Here is a 14566-nt window from a genome sequence, read left to right on the forward strand (position 1 = left end):
TCTTTGACATTTTAACGAACACCTGGCTATGAGTTACTAAGCAGTTTTGTGCTCTGAAGAATTAACTTTCTGCATTTTTTTTCTAAATTTAGGCGGAATGTTATTGAAGCCGTTTACAATAGACTGAATCCATACAAAAATGATGACACTGTAAGTGGCATTTAGCTCCCTCTGCTTTCCCTTCCCCTCTACTCTAAATGCATATCCTTCCTACCTGTTTTTGCAGAGCTGTTCATTGCACCCATTCTCTTACACACACCCCTGACTGCTCTGAACTCTGCCAGCACCACAGTTCTAGTGCTTGAGGATATAATCATGGTGAGTGGCCATTTAACTCAAAAAAGAAGAAAGTCCCTTTTAATTATTCTGGTTTTTTTAAGCCTCTCCAAGCAATCAACTTCAGAAATTTTCCGCCACTAAATGTTTTTTTGAAGTTGGGAATATCTCTGCTCAGAATCTTGAATTAATTCTGAGTTTTGTAAGCAGCTGTAACAGAGCTTCAGAATACCCATCTCCATTAATGCCCATTCTTTGCCAAGAACCCTGCATATTTCATTTAAATACTAGACTAGAGAATTCTGTTTATATAAAGAGATTTAGAATGCCCTATGCTCCAATTAAGTTTCCTATTACAATTCTGTTGTAGTATGGTGATTACAGAAAAGTGGTAACTTAAAATCATTTGGGCCTGGCTCTGAAATATTTTATATATTGCATTATGAAACTTCCTCAAATCTCTTATTACTTGAGGTTTTTATGCAATAAAAATTTGTAAAGGTAGTGTTCTAAAAATAAATTGGGTTTATTGAAGAGAAAAATAAGATTCTTTTTAGTAGTTGATTGGTTTAGAAATACATTTGGTCAACCTCATGGTAAAATCATATTTCAAATATTTTATTCCAAAACAAAACAAAGGGTTCACAATTCTTTAAACAGATTAAATATTGATATTTCATAAACACATGTACACATATTATATATTTTAGAAAACATTTATATTCTAAAGGTCAGCTTTACAAAACCTTATCTTTCTGCATTACCCAGGAAATAATGCATCTCTAAGTTTTAATTTAGTTCCTTGTTTTGCTTTGTTTCCTTTTATAAAGGACTCTACTTCAACTGATGATATGTGGTGAAACTGCTCATCTAGCCATGGAGTTTACCTTCACCTCCAAAGGAGAGTACAGCTCAACTTCCTTGAACCTTTTAAACATCCATCTTCAACTTTAAAGAAGGGCATGTATGACATGGGTGAGAGTGATTACACCAGAGAACTTCAGCAGTACCACAGCTAGCCCAGAACTGATTTTTTTTTTTTGTAAATTTGAGACTTATGTAAACGTGATTTCAAACCATAATTCATGTTGTAAATCAGACTCCAGCAATTTTTGTTGTATGATTTTGTTTTTTGTAAAGTATAATTGTCCTTGTATAAAATGCTCATATTTAATTATGAACTGCTTTAAATCACTATCAAAGTTATAAGAAATGTTTGGCTTGTTGTGTGACGCAACAGATATATAGCCCTTTCAAGTCATGCTGTGTTTGGACTTGGGGTTGGGACAGGGAGAGCAGCAGCCATGTCAGCTAGACGCTCAAATGTGCACGTGATTATGGAGAATTATTCCAAAATCTTACAAAGCTGAATATCCAGGGAGTTAATTGAAAACTAGTTTAATGTTTTTGGCAGTGGGATTGGCATTGTCGATAAAGCTGGTCCCTTCATTTAACTGTTCTAGGTTCTCTCCTTGTTGCCATGAGTATTGCAGGTAATACAATATATTCATAAGAATATCAATCTTGGGGCTAAAATGCCTTGATTCTTTGCATCTCTTTTACAAGTCCTTACATTTAATTACTAATTGATAAGCAGCAGCTTCCTACAAATAGTAGGAGACTGCCACATTTTTGCTATCATGATTGGCTGGGCCTGCTGCTGTTCCTAGTAAGATATCCTGAATTCCATTTTATCAATAAAGCTTGATTTAACAAACAAGAAATTTAATCATGTATGTGTAATTCCTCCTTTACTCCGCCCTTATTTTAAAGCACCATACCATTGTAAATGAGAATTTTTCTCATGGGGAAAGATGTTAGTCTCTTTTAATTGGAAAATACTGTAATTCAAGGCATAAATGGAACTGTTTCCCTTCCATTAGAAAGACTATAAAAGATTTAAGTCTCTGTTGTTCTTTGATCTATTTTTAAATGGGTTTCTTTCAGGCTGCTTATTTTTTCATTTAGATGTGTTATCAGCCTGAATTTGCCTACTGTTTAGTTAAAATAATTGTCAAAGCTTGACAATCTAACAATCTATCGTAGGGGTGTATGTGTGTTTGTGAGTGTTGTGTGTCTGTGATTTTTAATTAGCCCATGTCTTTAGAATCCAAATAGTTAAGATGTATTTAGTGATTTGAAATATAGCATGTTGATAATATTTAGCTGTCGGCCTTTAAAAATAACTTTAAAAAGCTTAAAGAATTGTAGATATAAAAATAACCTAATTTAATTTAGGCTTAAATTCCTCTGATTAAGCATGTGAAAGTAAGTTTTAAAATCTGTCACATTGAAAAGACTCTACTGTTCTGTGCCCTTCTGTATTTTTGTCTCTTTAGGTTGAATATTGTATTTAATCACCATGTAATTTAATCATTCAGTAAGCAGATTCCCCACAAGAAAACTATTAAAATGTAAGATATAAATACAACACTGAATACAAAATCAAAACTGTGTATAAAGGTAGTATAATTTTGTTATATTTGTTTTTTCCCTAACTTGGAAATATACGTATTTGTATATATAGCCTTAAAACTAATGTAAAGTTAGGGGAGTATTGGGAAGAGTAATGTGAAATATCTCAGACTTAAGTAGTTATATGCCAGCAAAATCTTTTCATTATCCCTCTTATTTGGGAGGTGATTAAATGTAACTTAATTGTATTTAATTTATATCTTAATCCGGCATGAAGAAAAACAAGTGCTATTTATATTTAGAAATTCATAACAGTTGGAATTACAGAACCAATTCCGTACTTAACTTACAAATAAATGCTTAATGTCTAAATCTGTGGTAGAGTGCGAAGTATGATAATGTTCTAAGTTATGACTGTAAGCATCTAAATGTACATTTAATGAATACCAGTGCTTCTAGTATAGATTACCAGTACTGAAAACTAAATTCTTATTATAATTCCTTAATTTTTTAAGTAGACTAAAGTTTTTAGTTCTGGAAATTACAAAAACTTGAACTGGATTTTGAGATGCAAAATCTTAAATCGTAAGTAAAATATGTGATGGAAAGCTATATTTCAAACCATAGTAGCATATTTAGAGACTTTTTAATTTGAGGGTCTTTAAAAAAGAGGAGGTTAAAATATTCCTCTGTTAAAATGTTAAAATTATTAGTACTGAAATTAGGCCTGGAAGTGAGAGAAAACTGTAAGTGTGACCAAAGAAGACTAAATCTTTTCCACATGAGTCAACATTGCCATACTAGATAGAATTTTTAATTATAAAAGTACAGGAAGGAAGTATACATTATAATGGCAAACTATGTGTGTTCTTGATTCCTGGGGCTAATGGTGGTGGTGGGGAACCAGCCACACTTTAAAAGGCACTTTTGCACCTCTCTTGTGCACTTCATTTTTGTACCACTTAAATTCTTGACCTCCCACCCCATTTTGTGTGCTAATTAGCATCTCAGGGCAATGCCTCAATTTTTTGATATGTTGTATGTTATTTTCTTTGGAGGGTAAAAGTTCTTGTGTGATGATAACATACTATTCAAATGTACTTTCATTTAAATGTTTTAACAGGATGAACCCACTTTGCTGCTTTTAATAGGAAATTCATTTTGTATAGCAGATTCTTGTTGCCCTAACAATTTCACTGATCTCTTATTGTTTTAGCAAGGTAAGCTCTCTTAATTTCCACTTTCTTAGGGAATATACTTTTACAGAAACAGTTCTCAGTATTAGCATTAACTTTAAAAAATCTAAGTGGTATTTTTCTTATTCAGCTTTAGAACCGTTTCAAACTTATTTTTAATTATGATGCATTAACTTGTTTCTAGAGTTCTATGCAATTAGTGTACTGCTCCAGCCACTCTTTTTTTTTTTTTTTTTTTCTGCGGACCTCTCACTGCTGTGGCCTCTCCCGCCGCAGAGCACAGGCTCCTCCGGACGCGCAGGCTCAGCGGCCATGGCTCACGGGCCCAGCCGCTCCGCGGCACGTGGGATCCCCCCGGACCGGGGCACGAACCCGTGTCCCCTGCATCGGCAGGCGGACTCCCAATCACTGCGCCACCAGGGAAGCCCCCAGCCACTTTTTTTTTTTACTAACTTCATAAAATTAAGAAATTTAGAGTAAAGAATAAATCAACTATGTAATTCAAATAATCTGAATTATAATAGTACTTTTAGTGATCATTTGACCATATATTAATCCAGCTAGTAACTCACCTTTTCTACAAAATATATAAAGTGTTATTACAAAACACTGTTTTAGGGTAAGCACCTTGGAACTATAAAGAAATGAATAGGTCCTTGCTCTCAAGGAGTTTACATTTGAATAGAATTTATAATCTAATGTATGTTAATATTATAACTGGATCACTCATCCAAAAAAGTTACTGCTCACCTGCTGTCTGCCCCATACTTTCCTGAACAAGGCGGGTCTCTGCCCTAAAGAACTCATTTGCAGTTCCTTTAGTCACTTGAAAACTCTTTCTTCTGTTTTATTCTTCTCAAAGTTAAAAATCGCATTCAAAAGAAAATTTTGCTTTGCATAAGAATAAAATTGGACTGATGAGCCTTAAGTCTGTTCAGTATGCTTGATTGCCTTTCACGAATGGCTTATATTCTTCCAGCTGACAGCAGTAAATCAGAGAAATAAGGTAATGTATTGAATATTTCTTAGAATTCTCCAACCCTGGAAATACTGGTGGAATTTAACGCATTTAAAAACATATATCTAGGACTTCCCTGGCGGTCCAGTGGTTAAAACTCTGCACTTCCAATGCAGGGGACTCAGGTTCAGTCCCTGGTTGGGTAACTAAGATCCCACATGCTGCGTGGTGTGGACAAAAAATAAAGTAAGAACATGTATCTAGCTAAATTTATCTTATTTAACCAAAAGTGTGTATTTTCTTGAAAAAACAATGCCAATGTTAATATCCAATTTTAGCTAAGTGATTACTGTGTTTTAATTTTTTTAAATAATTTTACTGACCATCTTTACTGGACAAATTAATATGGAAATTCAGTTTGCAGTTTCTGAAAGAACTGATGAAACTGGTTACAGGGTTTTATTTTGTTTTAATTTTGAATTTCATGGTGTATACTTTTAATTCATAAAGTTTGAATGAGAGGTTTAAACCTTTAATGTTTTGATTGCCATTTGTACAGTATTATGTTAGGATTTGGTATTAGAAAATATGTAAATATTTCAGTATATAAAATGTTTCTCATTTGAGTTTTTTCTTCAAAGAAAACTTCCAGAGTTTCATATACTTTTGCTTACAAATACTGCTGATGAGATGACCGTTTTTTAATTAAGTGATCTAGTCTTCTGATTAAGTTTTTCTTTTAGGCGTTAGAAAGACTTCTTTATACTTTAAAATTTTAGAAGCTTAATTTTACTTCTTTCTATAACATGCTATGAATTTGGGGTTGTATTTGTTTTAAATTTTATATACAATACTTCAGAATATGCTTGAAAGATTTAAGAATATATTTCTAAATGTTATGAGTATAATAGTGTGTTGTTTTGTTGGTCAGAATAGTTAAATGTCAGTTAAGTGTCAGTTATTACTAATAGAATGCTACACAGAGATGATGAAAGGCATTTGGTTCCACTTTTGTTTCCTATGACACAGATTCTTTCCCTTTTTCCTGTTTTATATATTTAGTGGCCTCTGCTCTCATGGTTTCCTAATTATATTACCAGTGGGTAGGAGTGTGCCAGTTAGAAACACTCAGATGTATTAAAATTGAAATCGTAGTTGACAACTTATACTTTTATAAGATGGTGGGGATGGGGTGGGGAAGGTTGTTTAACTTGATGTAACAACAGAGTGACATTTTTTCTCCCTTATCCTGCAGGAAATGTTGCTTCATTTCCTCTACTACCCTCTTGGTGGCTTCTCTTTTTTCAAACCAAAACAGGCCAATTCCATTTTCTTGAGCAAGAAAGCTTAGTGCATTACCTCACCAAGGCCAATTAATACTATGTAAACCTGGGCCAAAAATAGGAAAACGTGGGAAATGAAGGGTTGGGAAGATGCCAGTGAGGAGGACAGAGGAAGAGTACTCTTAATTATTTAAAAAGCCATAGGAAGGTCTTCCTTGGACCTAGCTGTATATTATTAAGAACTGTTGCATCACATAAACCAGCAAGAACCAGCCTTTGCTTCTGCAGATAATTTGATTTTCCCAGCAAGGCAGATAATGATAAAAAATTACTGCTTCCCCAACATAGAAACAACTGAGAAAAATAAATGCAATGTTTCGTCACCACAAAACCCAATCCTTCAGTTCTTTTCATTGTTTCAAAAACCCAGTTTTCTATAATAGCTTTCTCGTTGAATTAAATGTTTAGAAAAATTATTTAGAATTTTTCTTTCTTTTTACATTGTCCTCCTGATCCAGTAAAGGACATTTAGTAACATTTGCATTTCTATGGTACTATTTGAAGTTAGATTTGTGTAAGAGATTGGGTAGCTGCAGAACACAGTTAGTACTATCTTAATTAGGTATAATGAATGGCACAAATTCATTGCAGCAATACTTCTTAACCTTTCAGGGTCACAGGGCCTTTGAGACTGAATAATCCTAGGAATTTGGCACCCAGGAAAATGCATATAATGTACATACCTCCCCAGAGTTTACAGTACTTCAGTGGTTCATGGGCCCCTGGTTAAGATCCTATACTACAGCATAACAGAGCCTCAACACTTTTCCATCAAAGCCCATAAAAGATATTAATACATCAAGGACGTCAAAATAATTTGAGTCTATTTTAAGGAATCGGTTTTTTTTTAAAGATAGAGTAGGTAGATGGGTGTCTAGGTAGAATCTGATATTAAAATGTCCTTTTTAAAATTCGTATCTAGGGGGGGAAGAGAATGATTAGTATTTGCACTAGTTTTGGAGGATAACATCATTTCTAAATTTGCCACTTTTGAATCTCAAAAAAAAAGATGTAAAATGGAAATGTTCATGGAACATTTCTGACCTGCATAGTATAGATTTAATATATTCACAAACAGCACATTTGACTTGTCAGATCTCACTCAGGTTTTAAGATTTTGAGCTTCCTCGTGTCAGAGTTTATTAAATGTTTAGTTCACTTCAAGTTATGAGAGGAATTAGGTGTTTACTGATAAATAATGTTAAAGTAGGATCTAACATACATACAGTCACCAATGTACAGGACTGAGATTTCTCTTAAACATAACCACCATGAAAAAATTGATTAGCTTGTTGCATTTGTTGCCAAAATTGGATGTTCGGTTACAGCATATTTAATTCCCATTTGTGGGAATTTTGAAATGTAAAGACTGTTGTCTTACCTGGTTAGCCCTGAACTAAGTCAACAGCATATCTGCAGGAAAATATCTTATTTATAGTAATATGCCTGAATACTGCTTGGTTTCACTCTTGAAATGATTTATTTCAATTAATTTGTATAAACGTTATGAGTGGAGAGATCATCTACATGTTAAAAGCACTATATATCCATTTTTCAAAATCCATACATGTAAAACTAATACAATTACAGAAGTATTTCCTAAACACAGTGTTTAACAAAATTCTCCACAGTAATTCACCTACTGTTTGCAGTTTATGTGATCCAAACTCTTAAAGAAATTCCATAAATGTGTATGTTGTATTATGTATCATTTTCTTGTCAAAAGAAAGTATGTGAATTCAGTTCTAACTTTAAGAATGTACTTTTTGTTTTCAAGTCCACTGAAGAAATTGCATTCAATCTGTGAGTGGTTGCAGATTGTATGAAATGAAAAGTAGAAATAATTCTAGCTCGCGAAACTGGTGCCACTAAATAAACAGGCAATTGCATAATGTGTGTGTATCTATGATTATTTGATACTGCAGGCAGCATTTTTGTTCTGCATAGAAACCTGGAAATTTTGAATTTATTTATTAGGAGACCTTAAGAAAATTTTTGTTCAACTGAACTTGGTTAATTTGCTTAAAAAGATAGATCTGATAGTCACAGTTTGAACTAGACTTGTCCCTCCCTGATTTTAGGAAGATGATTGAAAGCCAGTAAGTTCAGATTGATGATTATTTTCATGAAACATCCCAGAAACCAAAAAGGCATAAGTTGTCCCCTTGGCAAGAACATACCGTTTGTCGTCTTATAGATGTATATTTCTTACTCCTTAAAGAGTTGAGACTGTATGGGGAGTGGCCTGGAAAAGAACTTCTCCACCTAGCTATTATCCCTGGTGTAGTGCCTGCTTCGTATTAGACACGTGTTTAGGATGCTTACTTCCTCTGCTCATTCTGAAAATTGGTTGTACTACCTCTGTCCTGTGTTCATTCGTGTCTGAAAGTGTGACTTATTTTATAGGCTTGCATAGTTAGAGGGATTTTAGAGTACATTGAATTGATGATGTAAGTGAAGTTCTATGAACTGCAAGAGCTTATTTTGTTCATTGTAAAATGTGTAATGAAAACACAGTAATGAGGCATCATAGCCAAAGGTAGCAAGTCTTATAACTAAGTAAGGTTGAAGTAAAAAAAGGGTTCATTTGGCTTATGCATAACTAGTATCTGTTCACTGGTCAAATTGTGTCCTGAAGTTTTGGTTTTGTTTTTTTTGTAGTTATTCTTTTGAATGTTGAAGCTAGGTTTTTTGTGGAGTTTGTTTTTGTTTAGTAAAAATTATTTCAGTTTTTTTCCCTTAATTGATCACAGGCTGAGAAGCTGATATTGGAGTACCCTTTTTTTTGTTGTTACCACTTAGTAGCTCAGACTTGAAATTCCCATCAAATCACAGAAATTTTGATTCTAGTTGAAAAGTCTATTCTTAGATGAACTACCCGAAAAAACTTGGCTTGCATGCCCTCTGTAGGACTTAGTTTACTTGGCACAAAACCACTGGTGAAAGATTTGTGTTCTGCTGCTGCCTGTTGTCTACATGAGATTCATATTTATTCTCATACCTAATATAAGGTGATTCAGAGTACCTAAAAAGCTTTTGATAAAATTGTGTTTCATGTTAATAGTTGTACTGTTACCTGAATAGTGCATTAGCTAAACACACTATATGTGTGTCATTCTCTGCTATAGTTTGGGTACCAGCTTGGGTCTTCCAGATAAATCATTTTCTCTATGGCTTTCCTTATAGCTACACAAATGTTTTTCTAGACACTTGACCTAGTGAAATTGACAATATTTGATCATTTTTGATCTACCAAAATGGCCGTTTTTATCTGGTTCCATTTAATAGTTTCTGAAGTTACTAAGTGATCAGATTGCAAGTGATCAGATTGCAATGCGGTGGTTAGTAGTGCCGACCCTCTGTACAGTTGAAAATCCAAGTATAACCTTACAGTCAGCCTTCTGAATCCTTGTTTTGGCCTCAGCAGACTCAACCAACCACGGATTGGGTAGTACTGTAGTACATATGTAGTGGAAAAACTGCCTATAAGTGGACTGTGCAGTTAAACCTGTGTTGTTCAGAGGTCACCTGCACTTCTCAGTATTTATATTTCAATTAAATCACGTCTCCTTAGGATTGATCCTTAGAACTGGATGACAAGTTTAAAGAAAAGCTATAGCTTTGAAAAAATTTGCCAGTATGAAGTTCGGTAAATGGACAATACCAAATTTATAATTCCTACGTTGAAATTAAATGAAAGCCCGTAAGACAACTTTTTATTTTAAATTACTAACTTATTCTTTGTCTTTCCGACTTTTCACAGTGCCCCTATAGTTGCTCTAGGATAAATCAACTTGCTGCGTAGACATTTGGTATGAGAAATGTTATTCCAGCAGTGACCCAGAAAGGGAATAATATTGAATTTAAATGTTCAGGCAGAATTATAATAAAGCATAAAAGATAAGGTGGGAAAATGATGTTTATGGTTTTATTTTTAATTACGTAATTGAGGTGAGTGAAGAGTTCCTTTCAGACATTTTATTAAGCCTGTTAAGATGTATGGATCCAACTCAGTCTGTGACTGTGAGACATCATTGAAGTTTCTGAGAATCATACTCTTCAGTCCTTGTTAAAGGTGGGTGAAAGCTCTAACTTCATTCTGAGTGATGATCAAACTCTGACTTAGGTTGTATCCATGCTGTGCCCTTCCTAAAGATCTTTTATATTTTGCTATTTGTGTTTGTTTTGGTAACAAGTATTTAAAAATCAAAGGGTTTGCTAGAAGAGTTTGTGACTAAGTCTAAGGTGTTATGTATGTACTTTATATTAGCATCCTGAAACCATTCCAGGATTGTCTTTTAAATTCTCAATATAACATTTTGAATGTATAGTTGATTCTATTTAATGAAGAAAACAAAGTTTAACTATATGTCATTATGAGAGCAGAGTTATTCTCAATTATTTTAGCCATTGATCTTTTAACTGCCTGCTACAAAACTGAAAGGTTTTTTAAACTCAAAGTCTCCAAAACCTTCCTAAAAAAAACTGAAATTTTCTAGTGACTGGATGAAGTAGAAGCACATGGGAAGTAACTTTTTAAACTTAGCATTAGGCAAATAAAAGTATTCATGTATCTGATGTAAATTCAATTTTTATAACTGTCTTTTTTGATGTTCTTTGACAGACTCTTTGCTGCAGTGATCCTTAATAGAGAGGGGTCTTATTAAGGGCAATAAAACTGCTTCTGTGCCTAGATCACAGAAAGGGAGCTTACTTGCTGTCCTTCCTTAGTATTTCCTTTTCTGTCTGAAATCAGAATAATTGCCTTCTTTTTTCCTTTGGTTTTGTCTTAAATATCTAAGTTCCTAGCCTATGTTCTGCTTTAGGACTTCTGTAATTATTTTTTAGAGAACTCTTAAGGCGTTGAATTCTATATCCTTGGATATCCTAAAGGTTTATCGTGTGCTCTGTCCTGATTTTTAAAACATATAGACTGGACTGTTTAATGACAGTATGGTTATAAGTGTATTATATATGCATATACAAATATCCTTGTTCAAGGTCAGCTCCACAGTGCCTGTCACTACTGTTACTTCTTCAACCTGACCTTCAGAGAGGTTTGCCTGCTTCACCACCAGATGGACTTGGCATCTGACAGGACCACAGTGTCAGTAAAAGCTTCATCTCAGGAGGATCACGGCTTCAAGAAGGAAACTGCCTAGAGTGCAAGTCTCCGTAATTTGAGATAAGAATGCAGTAGCAATTTTTGAAGGTCATATAGTTGGTGCTGTAAATCTGTTGGAACTGTCTTGATATTTTAGTTTCTTGGACTGAAAGTCAAACACTTCTGTTCAAAACTCATTTGTCCAGGTATAAGAATTTGAATACTTAACGTAAAAAGAACTGTACTTTTTAATCTTAGAATCTGATTTTTCTTATACATTAACTTGAAGTCATTTAAGGAAGTTGGCATTTTTCTTTTGGGCACGGGAGGAAGAAGGGAAGGTGGAGGAGGGGAAGAAAAGGAGATAGATACTAAGGGCAAGAAGAGGAGGTTGTTTTAAAGTAAAAAAGTATCTTTTTTTGGGCTTCCCTGGTGGCGCAGTGGTTGAGAGTCCGCCTGCCGACGCAGGGGACACAGGTTCGTGCCCCAGTCCGGGAAGATCCCACGTGCCGCAGAGCGGCTGGGCCCGTGAGCCATGGCCGCTGAGCCTGCGCGTCCGGAGCCTGTGCTCCGCAACGGGAGAGGCCACAACAGTGAGAGGCCCGCATACTGCAAAATATATATATATATCTTTTTTTAAGTTAAGAAAATTCTGTTTTTCTGAAATTCAAAATGGAATTAATTTAGTCCCTAGAAATCATCTTTTATAGTAGTCAATAATGCATTACTGTTTGATGGGTTAGTCAAGTCTCTTTTTGTTCTCCCTCCATTAAGTCCCTCCAAAGGCCCTGTATTAGGGGAAGAAGGGGATGATCCAACTTCAGTTGTCAACTGTCACTTGTAGGTTCCATTAGGAAAGCAATTAAAATGAGGTTTAAGATAAGGATTGCAGATTTTCCTTCTGTTATCAGTTCCCTGGCTTTTCTGAAGCAGTGGTTCTCAATCTGCTAGCAAGATAGAATGACTTGGGAAGCTCGAAAAAATCCTTCAGCAGTGAAGGTTAGGTTGAAAGGTTCACACTTAAAGTTAACCCCCCCTTCCCCACAACATCTCCAGCGAATGCCTCCCTGGTTCCTCCCCAGGTCCTCTGTTCAGATCCCTGCAGTGGCTCCCATTTCACTCAGCAAAAGTTAAAGTCCTTATATGATCACCCTACAAAGCCCCCTAAATGACCTGGTCCCTGTGAACTCTCACACCTCTCTCTCTGCTTCCACACTGGTCTCCCGGCTGGTCCAGTGCATGCCTGTCTCATTCAAACCCTAGGGTCTTACAGACACTTGCTTTTACCTGTTCCCTCTACCTGGATTGTTTCATTGACTAAAACAAGTCACATCTAACTCCAAGGGGACCTAAAAGGAACAAACCAGAATATCTGTGAACAACTCTACTTACTAACATGGGGGCACAATATGCATTTGATGGATGAATAAGCCTGTTCATGTGTGTGTGCCTGCAGAAAATGAGATTGGTGTTATGTGCGCTCTAGGAGATGTGGTCTCTTTTGAACTGTGCACTTTGAGATGAGTGCTGGTAGTAGAATGGCTGGGACCACATGGCATATACTAGTGTCATATTGTAAGTGCTCATAATTTTTAAGGAAGAGGTCAGTGCTACTGCATCTTTTGGTATGAAGTTGGAACACATGGTGTAGAGGATGAGGTTAGATTTCCATAGGCGGAGCTAAGTAGGAAGAGTTTTCCAAGCAGAGGAAACAGGTGAGCAAAGGAAAAGAAGTATCAGGTAGGGAGGGCAGCTGAGGCCTGTGAGAATGTTGGTCTTATCGGGAACTTCCCACACTCACACCCCCTAAGGGGTACAAGAGAGCTTTAGATAAGGTAGATCCCTAAGAAAACCAGCTGCTTATGTCCTCTGCTTCTTGAAAAGAGCTTTCACTAAGTTTATGTTATGAATATAACATTGCTTATCTCAAATCAGCTTTACTCAGTGGCATTTCAGTAACACATGGAATTGTCCTTCCCTCATATACCACCCAGTGCAGTGCTGCCTCAAACCCCAGTCTTTAAATAATTTTGGCTGACTGTCCAGTCAGAAAATTCTATTTTGTTATGCCCTCCACCCAAATGGAGTATTCTGGAGTCTGGAAGAGAGATGGGTTGTGGACAGCCGTGGCAGTAGTTCTGGCAGACCTGTGGATCCGTGGAGAAGGCATTCTTTATAACCTTAGCTGGCCTGGCTACTGCCCGCCCAGCATGAGCTAGGAGCCGTGGTCTAATCTGAACTGTGCACTTTGAGGCGAGCACGTGGGAGCAGGGAGGTGGGGACCACGTGAAGTGCTGTTGGAGACCCTGTTTGCTCTAGTTCTGCTGCTGCTGCCCTTTGCCACCACCACCCGCCAAGCCAAACAGAGTAACACTGACATCGAGAAGGTGGACTTGGCGCTAAAAGCAGTCAAGCATCTGGTAGCTTACCATTCTCCAAGTTTTTACAATGGACAACGTATATTTTATCATTCAAAAAACATTACAAAACAGTCTCCAGTTTATCAGCAACTTACTTCTGATGTGACTACCTTAAGCTGTATAATTATGTGCATATTTTTGAGCTGCTTCTAAAGCTCTTACCCAAGTCAATTCATGGTGACTATGATCATTTGTATGTGAACACTGCTTTGTTCTCTCAGGCTTCCCTTCCCCCACGGTGCTCTGCTTGCAGTCGCTTCCAGTTGTGACTAAGACGTGAGGTAAATAGTGATATATTTTTCTTCTTAGTCTGATTCTTTGGAGTAGAAATTCTCTGAATGTAAGTAGTAAGCAAGAAAAACAAAAGCAAAACCTAACAGCATGGGCTCTGCTCACTTACTGGATACTTCATCTTCCTGCTGCTCCAGCTGTCCTGCCCAATGTTGCTGGGGAGAGTTATTCCCCAATATTAAATAAACCCCTGCCGACACTAACCCTCCACTGTCAAAGCCCTCTCCACTGGCATCCACACCTGTGACTTGGGAGGCAGTTAACATGGAAACCATCTGTCTCTACTGCATGTTCCTGTTTACCAGCAGATACTTAGGGAATCATTATCTAGAGATGAGACTGAGACCCATCTATCCAAGGTGCTTCTGGGAGCACCGAAGTGTATTTTATGTTCGCCACAGACTTGTATTTTGAGTTAGACTACCCTAAGCTTTCAGATTTGGTGACAGTCTTTCCAGTCATTTTCTCGTGGTGCAGGGAAAAGACAAATAGAAATTCTAATGTATATGGATTATTGTATAAATTAAAGATATTAATAATTAAAATATAGTAGATTTATCTCC

At 36.1% G+C, this 14566-nt stretch overlaps 1 protein-coding gene across 1 annotated transcript in view; it reads left to right on the top strand.

The window, feature by feature from the left end:
* The window catches only part of PPM1A (protein phosphatase, Mg2+/Mn2+ dependent 1A), a 48246-nt gene extending 40164 nt beyond the window's left edge, over positions 1-8082 (top strand). Inside the window, exons 5-6 of the mRNA XM_030855148.3 lie at positions 93-150; positions 1107-8082. Of these exons, the coding sequence (XP_030711008.1) occupies positions 93-150; positions 1107-1136 (88 nt within the window). The 3' untranslated portion in view covers positions 1137-8082. The remainder of the gene's footprint in view (positions 1-92; positions 151-1106) is intronic.
* Positions 8083-14566: the final 6484 nt, after the last annotated feature.

Source organism: Globicephala melas, chromosome 2 (genome assembly GCF_963455315.2).
Source record: "Globicephala melas chromosome 2, mGloMel1.2, whole genome shotgun sequence".
NCBI lineage: Eukaryota > Metazoa > Chordata > Mammalia > Artiodactyla > Delphinidae > Globicephala > Globicephala melas.